At 42.8% G+C, this 18,414-nt stretch overlaps 1 protein-coding gene across 1 annotated transcript in view; it reads left to right on the plus strand.

Moving 5' to 3' along the window:
- Positions 1-18,414, plus strand: part of LOC311249235 (sodium channel protein type 3 subunit alpha-like) — a 170,476-nt gene that overhangs the window by 40,071 nt on the left and 111,991 nt on the right. The window contains exons 4-7 of the mRNA XM_084340113.1: positions 286-403; positions 7,644-7,734; positions 9,111-9,239; positions 17,282-17,373. Coding sequence (XP_084196239.1) covers positions 286-403; positions 7,644-7,734; positions 9,111-9,239; positions 17,282-17,373 — 430 coding nt within the window. The remainder of the gene's footprint in view (positions 1-285; positions 404-7,643; positions 7,735-9,110; positions 9,240-17,281; positions 17,374-18,414) is intronic.

Here is an 18,414-nt window from a genome sequence, read left to right on the forward strand (position 1 = left end):
CCGAGACAAACAGACTCCATGTTTAACACAAAGACAGAAAGAAGTTCATGTTGAACATTTGCTGAATTTACAAGAAGGAACAAATCAGTCAGAATCAGTCAGAGACAGAGTTTCACACAGTTTATAAAGTGTCTCCAACTCAACAACTCACTAAACTGACACATTTGTTAAGGGAGTCTGGTGATGTTGTTCATTGGTTGGATCAGTTGAAACAGTCTCCTTCTTCTTCTTCTTCTTCTTCTTCCACATGTTAACAGTATTGTTGTGTCTCTGTCTTTCCCACAGACCTTCATAGTCCTGAACAAAGGGAAGGCCATCTTCCGTTTCAGTGCCACATCAGCCCTCTACATCTTCAGCCCTTTCCACCCCATCCGCAGAATCGCCATCAAGATCCTGGTCCACTCATATCCTTGGGCTCTCACTACGCCTGCTGCTACTGTATGTACTCGTGACGCATGATGCCTCCACAGTGATGTGATCCGCTGCTGCCTGTGGGGGGGGGCTGCGGGGAGGTCAGAGGTCAGAGGTCAGCCACAGAGCAGCGTCCCTGCAGCCTGGAGGAGCTCAGTGTTGTGTGAGCGCTCAGGCCACCCTGACGGCAGGACGGGTGATAATGTAAACAAACAGATGCAGGCTGGGTGGTTCGTCACTGCAGGCGTCCGGAGCAGTAAAAACAGTGGAGAGCAGTCGGTGGTTAATCCAGGCGAGTTGTGGCAGTGAATGGAGGGAGACTCAGAAACAGTGTTTATTCACGGTTAAAGGGGCAGTGCACAGACCGAACACGTGAAGGTCAGTCTGATAGTCACGGTCTGTGAAGGCTTAATGTCCACTGGGGATAAAGGAGGAGGACATGTCCTCCTGACTGCTCCTGTGTCTCCTCAGAGTCTCTGAACGCTGCTGTGTGAGAGAAGAGTTGAAAAAAACATCGACAACTCGTCCGAGTCGTCTTTAATTATGACCGAGAGCTCAAAGCAAACAGCAGCTAATACAATCAGAGTAATATCTGTGTAACGTTTCTGTGGCTCTGCAGGAGGTCTGTGAAGTACGGAAGCCCTGAGGGGCCAGTGAGAGTCTGAGTTAAAGTCTTTTCTCTCTGTTTATGACTCGTGATCGGGTGGAAAAAAGGTTTTCCAGGATAAATTAATAATAATCTGTGAACACAAATACATTTTGTTGATATTTTTTTGTTACACGAGTGAAAAAAAATAATTTTGTGAAGAAAATTAGTTTTTTCTTGGGTCTCAACGCAGGAAAAATAAAATATGACAAGTTGGGATTTTTCACAGAAACATTTCAGAACTTAATTAGATTATCTGGGCACAAAAACACAGGAGGGGCGTCTTATAAACGGTGCATTGTGGGAAATGTAGGATCCGGCGTTTTGGCAGTTTGACCCATATTTAGGACTAAAACGTGAGGATATCTCAGCTGACTGGTGTTTTCAGAGCTACAGTCACACAATCAGTCGATCGGTCGATTGTTTTCTGTTAATCGTTCCCGTCTTTCTTATTAAAGCAGAACATTTGTTGGTTTCAGCGTCTCAGTGTGTGTGTGTGTGTGTGTGTGTGTGTGTGTGTGTGTGTGAGTGTGTGTGTGTGTGTGACTGCTCAGTGTTAGCAGGTTCATTGATACGACTCGGTGCTCTGTGACGTCTCTGTGCTGACAGGTTAGCATACACAGAGCTGAGTGATGGGCTTCATGCTAACTGTTCAGCTTATACAATGCTGAGTGATGCTAAACTTCATGCTAACACGCTCGCTGTGCACACAACTCGTTACGCTGCCCTGATGATTGTTCATCAGTCGGGAGGGTCAGGAGATGTAGTCACACACTGTAGTTATGATGTTTTTATAATGTTGTTTCTGTGTTGCAGGATTATTAATGTTTATTAATGTGAATTAACATTAACAGCATTATTTGCTTTGAAGGACATGAAGCTCTTTATATCAATACTGACATATTAAGAGGTTTTGTGATTAATGTAGTTTATCAACCTGCAGTTCATGATGATAGAAGATAAACAGTGGAGGTGTTTACAAGTGTAAAATCAATATATTTTGATATATTTGATATATGACTTTAATTTAGGGAGATAAATATGAATGTTATTTTAGGAAACACACAAAAAATTCAATTTAAATGTGTGGATCAAAACCAATTATTGCAGCGATGACACACACATGACATTCATTACACATTTAAATAACATTATAGCCGGTGTTATCAAAAGTATCTCAAAGTAATCTATATTAAATGTACTGTAATATACTTGTGTACTTGAGACTCACAATTCAGGTACTTAAAGTATTAAATGTTCAAGCACAAGTTAAATGTACTCACATCAGTTCACAGGTGGAAAAACATGTGAAACTGTGATTTTCTGACACATTTTTACTCACGACTTGTTAAATTTGGCAGCTTGGTCAGAGGCCTTAACGTTCAGGTCAACACTATTATGTTGTATGTACCGTGCGGTTACACTTTCAAAATAAAATTAATATTTATTTTAATATATATTTAATAAAATGAGTGTTATATCCCAACAGTTATCACAGTGTTTGGTCTCTGCTGCTGCTGCTGCTCTGTTTACATCCTGAATCCTCTCCGAGAGTTTACTCTGACTCCTACAGCTGGATGGTTTCCAGGCACAACTAAAGGAATGACGGCGTATTTACCAATCATGTCTGTGTGTGTGTGTGTGTGTGTGTGTGTGTGTGTGTGTGTGTGTGTGTGTGTGTGTGTGTGTGTGTGTGTTGAAGTGTCGTATTTCTAAGCCAGATATCATCTCGAGCTGTCTGGAGAGCGATAAACATGACCCGTAAATATTTCCCATCAAGGTGGTCTCTGATCTCACACACACACACACACACACACACACACACACACACACACACACACACACACACACACACACACACACATACACACACCTGACCTTTGACCTTTTAGTCACTTTTAAAGTTAGGTCATAACAAAATCCCCTAACTGACTTTTTAAATCTTATAATTTCATCTGTTTGCGTCATAATTGAATGAAGGCGTCGGCGGTTCAGACTGAGCTGCTGTCCGACAGCCTGAGAGCAGTAAAACATGTGAACGTGTTCTCGAAGCAACTGAAAATAAATAATGAACCTGAGACGAGGTGAAAACGTTTTGAGGCACACTTCCTGTACTAACAGATAAAGTGTTTGAGAGGACTACAGGACGCGACGTCTCTGCTGCAGCTGCAGGTCAAATCGCTGTAATTGAATGAATTTGCTAAATCTGCCTCAGGGTTTTCGTCCCTGTCCGACACGTCTTCATACGGCTGAGCCTCCTGAAACTTTCTGAGACAGATAATCGACCGTTATAACTCAAAGTATATCTTCATCATGAACAAACATGTCACTTCCTGTCTGGAGGCCGTAGGACGACATTAAATTAAGCTCCAGGTGTTATTGAAACGCCTCCAGGGCTCCAGCTGTGGCGTTGGCCGGTCGCTCGTCCCACGCCACAGTCCAGCTCCACGCCGCCGTCCACCTCGAGCTCCAGACGCCACGCCGACATGACAGATATTACTTCACACCCAAAACTCAACAGCCTCCCCCTCGACACCCCCCCCCCCCCCCCTCCCCCACCCTCACCTCACACTCCTCTATTTTTACTTTGGGAAGCGGCTGCTGGTGTTGAGAGATGTCGAGCCGGCGGACACGCTGCTGTTGTCAGGAGGATAAGTGGGGGAAGAGGTCGCCGTCGGAGGTGTGGCGCTGCTGATGTGCAGGGTGTGTGTTTGTCTGAGCGCGCGCGTGTGTGTGTGTGTGTGTGTGTTATAATGAGAGACGAAACAAAAATTAGAACAAGTGTGTGTTGACTGTTTGAGAACAAGTTGTGTTAGTCAAGTGGACTTTAAGTGTGTGTGTGTGTGTGTGTGTGTGTGTGTGTTTGTGTATGAGTGCTCTTTTAAGTGTGTGTGCGATCAAGTGTGTTCTGGACTTATGCCCAACCACAGTGGCGCCACAATGACAAGCTGTGGTGTGAGGTGGACACACACACACACACACACACACACACGGACACACATTCAACCAGTTGTCGTGATGAAACAAAGGTTGTGTATTGTGTTTTTTTCCCCTCACTATCGTAGTTTTTGGCTGAAAACAGTGTTTGACTACATTTCCCAGAGGGCCTCTCTCTGGAGGACACGCGCTGGACGCTGTGTCCCGCGAGGTTTTGCTCAGGGACCACATTAATCCATCAGACGCCTCAAAGCTGCAAACATCCAGCAGCTGTGTCTCGTTGTGTTCGACTGGTCTGTGTGTCGCTCAGTCTTCGTGTGTTGGTGGAGCTGAGCCGTCGTTATGTTGCTGTTTGAGGAAACACCTGATGGTTTTTAAAGAATCGTGTCAAACTGTGTGTGTTTTTTACCACAGTATTAGTGAAGTGTTGTTTTTCTCACCAAAGCTGTTTGTAAGTCTTTTGGTGTGAGTCCAAGTCGGCCAACAGACGCTCGAGTGAAGTCGATTCAGTTGAAGCTGGGGTCGGTAAGAATCAACAGAGTGGTGTAGTGATGCAAGTTTTTGTAGGCTCACCCTGAAGCTAGCATCGTCCTGGTTCCCTCCACAAACCGCTGATGAGGTTTTGGATTATAGCAGAAAATAATTGTTTCTGAGTTTCTGATCCTTCAGGTTCTGTTCATCAGATCATCTCCACAGATGAACTCCACTCTGTGGTGTTTGAAGTGTAAATTAAATGTGTAGCAGTAAAAAGCTAATGCTAGGCTACAAACAGACGACATCACGGTCACATGACTTCAACGTCTCCACCACTGAGCGTCTTACTGCACAATTACTATCCAGGTTTCTATAAACTGATCAATGTACAAGTTGTAAAGTCAGAGTGAGAACAGTGTGTAACTAAAGTGGGCCTGTAAAGACGGACCAGTGAGGAGACGAGTCTCCGTGTTCGCTGTGAGGACGTTTAATGTCCCCGACAACCTCTGTAGTCTCATTCAGACACTTGTTAGCAACCGCTAACAGTTTTTAACACATGAAGAGCTTCATAATTAAACTGTGGACATTTAATGATGAACAAAACATGTAACTACGTTCAGCCTGTAACACACCTTATTTCACACATTTAACTGAAGACACATTCAACAAACTCACAGACTTTGAGGCAATGTGCTAACATGCTAACTGATTTCTGGGTTTAAGGACTAAAAAGGGCAGGAGGCACAGAGAAACAAGCACATCAGCCCTGCCTGGCACAAAACACACCGCTCCATGGCTCAGGGGCTGTGTGCTTTGTGCTAACTGAGTTAGCTGCTGAACGACAGGCTGAGGGACTGTGTGCTGTGAGCGCAGGACACACACGTGACAAAACGTGAACTGAGTGTTGTGTCGTTCGTTTGGTCAGACACCTGTCAGGTGGATGGATTATTTTGAATTTGTGTTAAAAAATCGGACAGAAACAAAACTTTTGTTTAAATAAAAACATTAAATCTTTTACTTCAACTTGCAGAAACAAAGTGTTGCGTTCATATTTCAGTTGAGCGAACATGACGAGTTGGAGACGAGCCGACTGATGAGGCTGAACAGTTGGACGCCTCCAGGACGAGCAACCTGCACAGTCACGCTAATGAAGTTTAATATATTGTGTTATCGTTTATTGTTGCTGCTGCCGTGTCAGCACTGAATCAGCTTTATGTTAATGTTGTAATATTTCCCACATGACTCTGACAGACGGCGCTGACCCTCCTCCCAGACGATGATCTGATTAGAGGAGTTATTATAGTTTATAGAAAAGTATTTAAAAAACAAAAGTTAGTTTTTATTGGAAAGCCACATTACTTTTAAATAAGAGTTGAAATGATTGGTCGATTTGAAGACGGAAGGAACAGGATGTGATTGTTAATTAAATATCTAAAGAGTCTCTTTCACTATTTTAGACCAAATTATTGGTTCTTTCAATCACAAGTGATTAAAAAAGGAACTTGGGATATTAAAAAAACAAAAAATGGATTTGGAGACAAATATCAGTGATTTAAAAAAGAAAATACAAGAAATAAAAATAATAAATAATCAAAATAATAATCTAATAATAATTATAATAATATAATAATGAAAACTTCATAATAAACTAAAACATAAACAAACTGTGAGTAATAATTAGATAGACTGATGATGGTGCATGCACAAAGGTACGAGAGGTATAGATGTCCCGGTGGATGTGGGAGGTGTAACGACATTACCGGTACGGTGGCCTGGGAGGTCCATAACAGCAGGGCTATCATTACGGCATAATTAGCTCCTGGCTCTGCGGCGGCGGCGGCGGGGGGACATTTGCGTTGTTTGTCAATCGGTAAGCGTATTATCTCGCCGCCTGCCACCGCGCTCCGGCAACATCATTACAGCCGGCACTCAATCAACAATTACCCTGCAGCTCAAACAACTTTCAGCTGGAGTTTGGGCCGCTTTCACATGGGGAGTATGTTCCTTCTGCCAAATTACAATAATTATGATTCATTTATAGCTGTGATTGACAGCTGAGCAGGTCTCACAAAGTCTCTCCCACCTCATCGCGTGTAGCGTGCTGAACCTGGCAGGTGAAGGTGATATTTAACATGTATCGCTGCCTTCTGACAGTTTGGAAAGTTACCGCTCCCCATTATGTGATGATTAGACAGGAGTGGGCCCGTTCTCCCACCGGCGCTGTTAATGGCATATTAATTTGCTGTATTGAATGTGGCAGGCGTCGGAGGGGAGCCGTGAAGCACACATGCTAACCCGGCACAGCCTTTCAGTTCACTTCGTCTTTATTTAGCCCTAATGGGAAATCAGTGAAAGGTATTTAAAAAAAAAGGAACATGTAAAATCACTTCGGCATGTAGTCGCACACACACACACACACACACACACACACACACACACACACGCGGTGGCACAAAGACGTTGTTACATTTACATTTCGGGCGTTTAGCTGACACTCTCCACAGAGACTCACAATGAGGGAACAAGTCATAAAAGCTTCAGTTGCTCGATCGGCGGCGTTACACCGAGGACATTTCCATTTTACATCTGAGCCTGTGCTCTTATCCACAGTCACTAAGAGCCCAGAGTCACAGAGAGGCACATTAAAATCGACTGTCTAATTCTCTTTCTGGCACTTATTGTCCTCCGTGCTCAACCTCCACCTGCCACCTGCTACCTGACAAACTGTAACAACTATTTCACACATCTGAGGCTTCAGCGGGTCAAACCTGACGATATAAAGCACTTTAGAACAGGTGTGACCCAGTCAACCCGATCCCGGCTCAGGACGGACTGTGAGGCTTTATTAAAGCTGTGATGTGTTCGATGTATCCAGCAGGTTTCACTCTTACAAATGTTGGAACAGCAGGTGGAAATGTCCTGATGGCTTGTTAAAAAGATCTTTTTCAGGCTTATCAGTGTTGAAACGCTGTCGCTCGTTAACAACATCATTTATCATCATTAAAGATATAATATGTGACATTTCTGCACAAAAATATCTAAAAACAACTAGATTTTTAACGCTTGTTATAAATATCCAGTGGTTTCATGCTTTATTATTTAATATAAAGTGAATGTTGAATGTTTCTGCAGGTGTGGACATGATGTGAAACCTTCTTTCTCCTTAACCCGCTCACGTTATTCAGTTTGTTCATCATGTGCACCATCCTGACCAACTGTTGCTTCATGGCCATGTCCGAGCCGGCGTACTGGGCCAAATACGTGGAGTAAGTACACCTGGAAACTTCTCTGTCTGTCTGTCTGTCTGTCTGTCTGTCTGTGACCAGTTGTATCCCTCAATCAAAGTGGGAGGGTCGGGGATTCCCGCAGACCGTCTCACCGCTGGTGATTGTAGCGCTGCCAAGGAATACCAGCACACTGTGGTGCTGTAACGGTATCTGATCCGGGGGAACGAGGTTATGTGGGAGGAAGGACGAGGAAGACATGCGGCGGATCATTCTGCACAGACTGTGATCACAGTCAAAGACTTTTGATCTACTGTGTGAACTAGTGTTGTCATGAACCTGGAGCGTTCAACTGAGACAAACAATACCTTGAAAAATATTGATATTAGATACTCCTGAAAAACTGACGTCACATTGAAGACAAAACTATTATATATTCTTTTATTTGTGGTTAATAAACCCCCGAAATGAGTCATTATGAGTCATTTAGCAAGTTACACAAACACACTGGGCTGTTTGTGGTCTTCAACTAAATACTTTCATTTAATTTCTGTGTGTGTGATCACATGGATCATTTTAATCCGGTCACGAGAACTGAAATTGGCATTTAATGTTCCTGCAAACCGACGGACTTCTCTCTGTGTGATGAACGCTGTGAAGCCGTCTGATTAGGTTTAACGTTTTACCTCAAAACACCTGGTTTCACTGCCACAAATGTGGAAGGAAAATGTGTCGTCGTGTTAAAGCGTCGTCCAGTGGTCTCTGGTGAGGCAGCCATCTTGCCATACTGGTAACGTGAACATGATGACACGTGTCTTAGAAAATGTCCATATTAGACTTAATGTGCACACATTTGAAGGTATCGGTGGTTTGCAGAAACATAAAATGGCCTCTAGTTTAACACAGCGCGTCCCCGAAACGATGACGTCATCTGACTGTGTTTATACTTTTCCCTGTCATGTCATCGTTTTTTAAACAAACATTGCTTCAGAATTTGATTGTAATTTTTCAAATCTGTATCTGGACAGCTGAAGGCTGACTGGGGGACACTACATGTGTTTGTGATTTAGATGAACTGACCCTTTAATGTGTTTCCCCGCTGGCTTCCAGCTGTGGCTGCAGAGCTGACGTGACTCCCTCCCTCCCTCCCTCCTGCCGTCTGTCGTTGTTCGGTTGAGTTGACAGCCCGTCGGGTCAAACTTGTTTCTGGGGACAAAATAAATAAGTGAAGGATGTTTGTCTGCAGCTCGGCTGATTTTATGAATATTTATCTCGCCCTCTCCGTCTCTCTCTCCTCTTTTCTTTATTCATCTCTCTTCTCGTTCTCTCTCCGTCCTCTGTGACGTCTCTTCCCTCGCCATTGTTGACCTTTTTTTCACTCCTCCTCCCCTTCCTCCTCCTCCTCCCCCCTCTCTCAGGTATACCTTCACAGGTATCTACACGTTTGAGTCTCTCATTAAGATCCTGGCGAGGGGTTTCTGTGTGGGGCCCTTCACCTTCCTGAGGGACCCCTGGAACTGGCTCGACTTCAGCGTCATTGTCATGGCGTGAGTCACACACACACACACACACACACACACACACACACACACACACACACAGCTTGCTGGAAGCTGTGTGATTGCAGCCGATGGTTTGTGCTGCGATGAAACACGGAGAAGTTTCTTTAAGATGTAGATAACCAGCCCTAATCACTCCCAACACGCAAACAGCTGCAGCTAGGCCCAATAAAACTAAAACTTAAAGCTGTAGTCATCACACTGACAGTCAAACCGTCAGAGGAGGGACACATTTATTTTTCAGCATCGTCTACTTCTACATTCACACACTTCAGCGGTCGTCGAGCGAACAAATCCCGTCTAGAAGTCCGAGTCTTGGTGAGAACCTCGTCCTCACTGTCGAAATGGCGACCAGTGAGCTCGGTCTTCATCTCGGGGAGGACGAGGTAATCTGAGGGCGTCGGATCAGGTGAACAGGACGAGTCATCTCCTTCAGCCACGACTTTATCAACCGCTCATCATGAAATGTTTGACAGCAAGCTTTATTTTGAAGGTCATGTGAAGTGACACTCGAGGGGAAGTGACAGCATCAGGAGCGTCGTTCATCCGCTTTAATCTGCTCTGTGTTTCTTTCATTCACAATATAATATCTGCAATTAACGTACTTTATCAACCAGTTGTTGTAGCGCTGAGGTGAGATGAAGAGACGAGTCTTTACAGATAAAACTTTAAAGCTAAAAAAGTACTAATACTTAAAATTTTACAAAAACAATGAATGTGTCGATGACAGCTGTGTCTCTTTTGAACAAAATACACAAATACATGCTGTCTCACACTAATTTAACTGTTTAGCGGTAACTTTCCAAACTGTTTATTTCATTATTACACGTTTTATTTTTCATGTTCAAAAGAGAGAGAACAGGAAATAAGAGGAAATTAATAAAAAGTAATAATGTTAAGAGAAACTGTAGATTTTAAACATACGTTCGGAGGAAAGTCTCCACAAACATCTGAAGTGTGCGTCAGCCTGCAGAACAACCAACACTTCCTGTATACGTGTCACATTAAAAGCCCGTCACGAGCGCTTAAGGCTTTTATTGTGAAACATCTGTTCAGGAAAATAACAGCAAAGTAGACGTGAGTGGAAATAATCAGCGAGTTCAAAGAGGAGCCGGGTTTGACACGACAGCGTTGTACTGACGGGATTAGAGCCGCGTGTGGAATTAAGAATAAAGACTAATTCTGGCCCGTCTGCAGCCGAGCCACAGGAACACGAGGAGGTTCTGTTTGACGTCAGTTTGTGCAGCTCAGCACAAACGTGTTAAATTCAGACACATCTGCATCGTCAGGAGAAAGTCTGCTCTAACTACAGAAGTTGTCTCATTGTGCTGTCAGTCGAGCGCTCCGACCACTTAAAGAGAGAAAAACAGGCTTCAGGCTGCAGCGGCGCCTTTTATTAATAAACCTAAGCAGCACGAGTCGGCGCTGAGAGGAGGATCCACGTTTCCACAGGACGTTCACTGCTCCAGGATTTTGAGGGGTTTTATTTTGACAAGTTGCTTTTATTAGATTATAAATTTAACCCAAAATTACATTACATTAAATCATGACTTCACAAAATATGAATAAAAAGACATATTGGGCAAAAACCTCAGTGTGTTTATCAGATTTCTCATAAATCCGACTACGTCTTTTATCCGATAAAGCGTATAACATTATGTTGTTTACGTGACAACTTGAATAATCTGGTAACTCCATAAATCAGATAATGATCGCTTTATTAGTGTGCAGGTAAAACTCCTCCACCAGAAGTTAACGGGTCTTTAATCTGGGCCGAGAGAAGATCAAGCAAAGTCAAGACAGTTTACTGGCTCTTCTCTGGATTCACCTCACCGGTCTCCAGCACCAGGTGTTCCTGATAGTTTGGACTCAGTCATCTTTAAACTTATAGAAAATAAATGCCAGTTGGCAGCAGAGCAGCCATTTGGAGAGTCGTTGATGGCGGATTTCAGGACGGTGACCTCGGTGGGATTTGAACCCTGAACCCTGGCAGTGTTAGTGCCTTGCTCTACCCGCTGACCTCGACTCTCCTTGAATGAAACCCTGCAGCTTGTCCTGTGTGGTCGGAGGGATCTGGGGGGGGTTGGGGGTCGAAGGAGGGCTGGCTGTTTGACCCTCCATTAGAAACGTCTCCCCTGAGGCTGTTTGTCAGCTCGTCAGTGAGATTTATGTTTCTTCTTTGTTTCTTTTTTTAAACTATTTTCTCTCCAGAACGAGTTCACCTCCGACTTAATGACCACACACCTGCTCTGATGAAGTTATTACAGCTGCCATCGTCTCAACAGCAACAACTAACTTCAGTCCGTCTCACAGCTCAGCTCAGCGATCTGTTTCAGCTGCCAAAACTCAAATACTGGACGACAGAGCGTCCTTGAACGCACCACCAACGACAACTCTTGAAGTCTCAATATTAATAAACCTTATGAGATGAATTATCGCTGCAATCCTGCTTGGTTTTGTGGATTATACTTTTAGATTATATCGTTAATTGAATGGTTTATTTCAGTTCAGGTGAAAACAGCGAATAAGTTTCAAGCAAACAAACAAAATAAGTGACAAATGTGCTGGTTGGATGATCCACTCGATGAATAAGATGACTTTACTCAGTGTTTCTGTAAAAAGAAATAAACAGAGAGAGAAGTGTGACCCATGTGGTTTCCAAATTACAGGTTTAAGAAGCTCAGGACTCCTTAAACTCACTCAGGACATAAATGACGACGATGATGTCAAACCGTCAAGTCGAGCCCGAAGCTGCAGCTCTGAGCCTCTTTCCCCTCTGAACGCCGTCAGCCTGACGTTTTGAGAAGGAGCGTGACCTGTCCACTTCAGTAATTGACTGACTGATGGAAAATCGCTGCCGTTTGGTTTGGTTAGCGATCAGGTGGCGATCAATCAGGGAGCTAAAGAGCGGGAGCGTGCGGCGAGGGATGCCGCCGAGAAGATAAACGATCAGAATGAACCGATCGGATCAATAGTTGACCCCGAGGCTCGGCTCCGAGGTTAGTGCGAGGTGTAATGGAGCGGTGTCACCTCCAACCGGTCCGCCCGCTAAATTGAAGCGCCTTGATGAAGGTGCCCTCAGATGTTGAGTCTGTAGAGTTACGTAATAGGAGCCTGACGACCTGCCGCCAAAGACTTAAAGGACAAATCCACCATTAAAACTGTTTGCTATTAAAACAGACATCAGCTGCTCTCTGCCTGCAGTCAGTCGATCTGTTTCCTCTTATCAATCCGCCAAAATAAGTCACTTTTCATCTTTAGAGGCTTCATGGAGCAGCAATTACGCCTCTTCACACTTTTTATACTGTTGATTTGCTTCTAAATATGTTTTGGAGGGAAGATAACTGCTCCTTGATTATGTTCACTGGCAATGCTGGCAGTGTGACAGGCGTCAGAGGGAGGGGCAGCAGTGCATTATTATAAAAACACTTGTTAGGTTTAGACAACAAAACACTTGTTAGGTTTAGACAACAAAACACTTGTTAGGTTTAGACAACAAAACACTCGTTAGGTTTAGACAACAAAAACACATGTTAGGTTTAGACAACAATAACACTTGTTAGGTTTAGACACAATAACACTTGTTAGGTTTAGACACAAAAACACTTGTTAGGTTTAGACAACAAAACACTCGTTAGGTTTAGACAACAAAACACTTGTTAGGTTTAGACAACAAAACACTTGTTAGGTTTAGACAATGACACTTGTTAGGTTTAGACACAAAAACACTCGTTAGGTTTAGACAATAACACTTGTTAGGTTTAGACACAAAAACACTTGTTAGGTTTAGACAACAAAACACTTGTTAGGTTTAGACAATAACACTTGTTAGGTTTAGACACAAAAACACTCGTTAGGTTTAGACAATAACACTTGTTAGGTTTAGACACAAAAACACTTGTTAGGTTTAGACACAAAAACACTCGTTAGGTTTAGACACAAAAACACTCGTTAGGTTTAGACAACAAAAACACTTGTTAGGTTTAGACAACAGAAACACTTGTTAGGTTTAGACAACAAAACACTTGTTAGGTTTAGACAACAAAACACTTGTTAGGTTTAGACAAAAACACTCGTTAGGTTTAGACAATAACACTTGTTAGGTTTAGACAACAAAACACTTGTTAGGTTTAGACACAAAAACACTCGTTAGGTTTAGACAATAACACTTGTTAGGTTTAGACACAAAAACACTTGTTAGGTTTAGACAAAAACACTTGTTAGGTTTAGACAACAATAACACTTGTTAGGTTTAGACACAAAAACACTTGTTAGGTTTAGACACAAAAACACTTGTTAGGTTTAGACACAATAACACTTGTTAGGTTTAGACACAAAAACACTTGTTAGGTTTAGACACAATAACACTTGTTAGGTTTAGACAACAAAACACTTGTTAGGTTTAGACAACAAAACACTCGTTAGGTTTAGACAACAAAACACTTGTTAGGTTTAGACAACAATAACACTCGTTAGGTTTAGACAATAACACTTGTTAGGTTTAGACACAAAAACACTTGTTAGGTTTAGACACAAAAACACTCGTTAGGTTTAGACAACAAAAACACTTGTTAGGTTTAGACAACAAAAACACTTGTTAGGTTTAGACAACAAAAACACTTGTTAGGTTTAGACAACAAAACACTTGTTAGGTTTAGACAATAACACTTGTTAGGTTTAGACACAAAAACACTTGTTAGGTTTAGACACAAAAACACTCGTTAGGTTTAGACAACAAAAACACTTGTTAGGTTTAGACAACAAAAACACTTGTTAGGTTTAGACAACAAAACACTTGTTAGGTTTAGACAAAAACACTCGTTAGGTTTAGACAATAACACTTGTTAGGTTTAGACAACAAAACACTTGTTAGGTTTAGACACAAAAACACTCGTTAGGTTTAGACAATAACACTTGTTAGGTTTAGACACAAAAACACTTGTTAGGTTTAGACAAAAACACTTGTTAGGTTTAGACAACAATAACACTTGTTAGGTTTAGACAACAATAACACTTGTTAGGTTTAGACACAAAAACACTTGTTAGGTTTAGACACAAAAACACTTGTTAGGTTTAGACACAATAACACTTGTTAGGTTTAGACACAAAAACACTTGTTAGGTTTAGACACAATAACACTTGTTAGGTTTAGACAACAAAACACTTGTTAGGTTTAGACAACAAAACACTCGTTAGGTTTAGACAACAAAACACTTGTTAGGTTTAGACAAAAACACTTGTTAGGTTTAGACAACAATAACACTCGTTAGGTTTAGACACAAAAACACTCGTTAGGTTTAGACACAAAAACACTTGATAGGTTTAGACAACAAAACACTTGTTAGGTTTAGACAACAAAAACACTCGTTAGGTTTAGACAACAAAACACTTGTTAGGTTTAGACAACAAAAACACTCGTTAGGTTTAGACAACAAAACACTTGTTAGGTTTAGACAAAAACACTTGTTAGGTTTAGACAACAAAAACACTTGGTTAAGGGTTAGCGTTAGGTTGCAACGATGGTCCTGGAACAACACCAACACAGCAATTTCAGACCGTCCATCTTCTGAATACAGAGTTAACCGCTCACCTCTTCTCACAGTCTCTCCTGGACCTTCACAGCGTTGCTCTTTGTTGAACATGAACTCAGTTGTGTAACGAGTGAAACAGAGACTCGTGGGCTCATAGAGACACTTCAGATTTGGCTTTTAAAGCAGCGCCCTCTATCATTGCCCATTCCCCTTGAACATAATTAATGAATCCACTTTATTCTTTGCCAAAAAAAAAAAAACTTGATGATGCTGCAGATTTCCTAAAGTTATTAACTTAATCTCCACAGAACATGTGTGATGTTAACGAGATAAATCTATCAGATTTAAGTGGCCTGCAGTGAGACTGTGGAGACAATAGAGACAAATGAAGGAAGACGTTAATCTGAGGGACTAAATTAAGTAATTGTGGGGTTTGATTTAGGAGACGGCGAGCAGCAATTATTCACTCATCTGAGAGTATTAATTACTAAATTGAGGGAAGGAAATAAATGAATTTAGCTGCAAATTTCTAACTTATCTTGTTTTCTGTTTTCCTGTGACAGCTGCCGGGCTCTCCACTTCTTTTCTTCTTTTCTCGTGGGGGTTCCTCCAAATCTCTAAAAACCTCCGAAAGACTAAATGACACACACAGTTTTCTTTTTAAATATTCCACCTGTTTCCTCCTTCATCTCCCATCTGTTTGCCTCAGAGCAACACACACACACACACACACACACACACACACACACACACTTACAAATATCAGTAGGTGTGTGTCCTTGAACTGAGGGCTGTCCTGCGGTCAGATGGATCTTTAGCAGGACAGGGACACATAAGTCACCTCTACACACACACACGCACACACACACACACACACACACACACACACACAGAAACCCTGTGTGGTCGTACACACACAAAAAAAATGCCGTGATACGTATGAACACACACATCTTTTACGTCTTAAAACGCGAACACACACTCTGCCCCTGACACATCACCCCTCTGTGCCCGGGCTTTATTAAAACCAGAGTGATGGTCGGAAAATAGACACACAGACACGCGCACGCACGAACACGTGCACACACACACACACACACACACACACTAAATGTCTGATTGATGCCCTCCTCCCCTCCCACTGAGTCAGGATTCCCATGGTAACAGAGTCCATCACCCTCCCCTCCCCAACCACACAGAGAAACACACACTACACACACACACACACACACACACTACACACACACTACACACACACACACACACACACACACACACACACACACGGCCCGCCCCTGTGTTAGTGATATTACTGGTGTAATGACATGTTAATGGCTGCCATCACCGGACCAGCAGCACCAGGCTCGTCAGCCATTTTCACAGCATTAGAGGAGCAGCGTTTTATTTCTTCTTGGCGTCAAACTCTCTGACTTAATCATCACTATGTTAATTAAAAAGCATCTGAGTTATTACCTCAAAGACACGAGACCCTGATCCAGCAGAACATCAGCTGTCATCAACTCTTCCTCTTTCACTTTCCAACGTAATCCACCGAATCAGATTTAATAAAGTATTTATTGATAAACAAAAAGGCGACGTTTAGTTGAAAATTGATTAAGAGGCAAAACAGTATGTACTGTGATATCAAAGTTAGCATGCTAACCAGCTAGCCCCGGCCTGTGTGTGCTGTCGCTGGTTCTGTCTTCCGGTCATCTTTACTTGCATCTAGACGGCCGGTTCTGGCTGCTGCACCCCCTCCAGCCTCCCCTGTAATTCAATCAGCCTGCCAGTCAACTCCAGTGAAATATGATCCGTAATGGAGGTTCCGTTAGCAGCTCGGGATCAGATGACTCTGAACCAACTGGGGGCCCAAAATGGCCGCTGTCACCTTGCCCCCTTTCGACTCTCGGGCCTCGACCGATTCGATCTCAACCCGGCTGCATCCAAACCGGTTGTCACATTTGAGCTCATTATACGCTGTGTGCTGATGGGAATTATTGCTGTTATACTGTTTATTTTTCATTTCAGTCAAGTTTAAATGAACACATTTCTTTGTATTTGTTTACAGTTAACATATAAAGGTGTTTTTATGCTGAACCAGCAGCTACGTGGCTGGTGCCGGGTCTGGGTTTCACTGTTTTTATTTAAAATACAACCAAAAACAACAGTTCGGAGGGCCGTGTAGTCCGAACACCTCATCCAACTCTTAAGCATGATCACACAAAATGGCGCAGCAGGGCTAAGTGTCAGGGCGAGGGGTGTATTAGGGTTGGGCCTTTAATCTAAATCTCTCCAGATCTGTAAAATCAACAGCTCCTCTGAATCTGCAGACAGCTTCCTGTTGTTTTAAACCTGACTCGCAGCATTTCAAACATTGTTGGGTCACTGTTGGTTCTCACAAAACAGGATTGTACTTTTAAATCACCACCATATTTTCAGACTTTGTTATGTTTTTCTTCTTTTGTTGTATGTTGACAACCACCACACTGCCCCCTACAGGCTGTTAACAGAGTTTATCAAAGTAGGGAACCTGCAGGCGCTGAGAACCTTTAGAGTGCTGAGAGCCCTGAAAACTATCTCAGTCATCCCAGGTAAGGCCTCACCACCACCAGGGGGCGACAAGGGACAGAAAACCCCCCCAAACAAACGCTCGTCATCGTAACGTCGTCGTGAACGTCCTCTCTTGTCCGTCCCATGTCTGCCGTGTCTTGCAGCACCAGCACCCCGCCCACTCCCCACTCTCTGCCCAATCAGGGGTCACAGGTGTAGTCACCTGATCTGAACTGAAGAGACAGTAAGGAAGGAAAAGTCCGATATGTGAAAGCTGAGCACATGATCCTGAACTGGAGATGTTATTTTATTTCAGAGTAAACACAACATCAACTTTAGCATTTTAGTCTGGTGTTTTTAAACCCGGGCCTTGTATTTACATGTTTGGGTGTGTAAAAGATTCATACTGACCAAAAGGTTTTGAATCGGTCCAGTAGATTGCCTCGGCTGGCAGATGTAATCCTTTGGGGCAACTGCTACGTCAACGTTACGTCTCCTACATGTTTTTGTCCCTTACAGGCTGAGGTTGTCACTCTAAGAGTCTGACAACAATCGAAACCATGAATATAAAAATGAGGTAATGAAGTTATTCTAATAGGTTATGAAGTGCTTCAGAGGTATAAGAGTGAAAGTGTTCAAAGATCTTCTCTTCTGTGGTTTGATTTATGACCGTGGCATCAAGTTCTCAAGGTTTAAAAGTAATGATGCTAATAATGAGTTGATTTGTTTAGTTGGCATCTTCTCTAGAGCCGTAGTTGATGTTGAAGGAAAGTCTGAGACCTTTGCTGATTCCCAAAGAGCCATTTACACACCCGAACATGTAAATATACAGCCGGGATTAAAAATACCAGAATTCCCCTTTAATGAAGACCTTCACCCTGGTCCTGGAGGAAACAGGATTCAATTTGTTTGTATCTTTTAATGACAAGTAAGAGTTGACGTTGACAAAATAACGTAGCGGGGTGATTCCTGCCCCGGGTCAGACCAAAAACACACGAGCTGATCTGGGCCTGACTTGACTTTGTCTCCAGTTTGTTTCCATGTGAGCAGCTTTGACCGTCTGACTTCCCCTTCTTCATAGA

Source organism: Pagrus pagrus, assembly GCF_965226575.1.
Source record: "Pagrus pagrus genome assembly, chromosome: 20".
In the NCBI taxonomy this organism is placed as follows: domain Eukaryota; kingdom Metazoa; phylum Chordata; class Actinopteri; order Spariformes; family Sparidae; genus Pagrus; species Pagrus pagrus.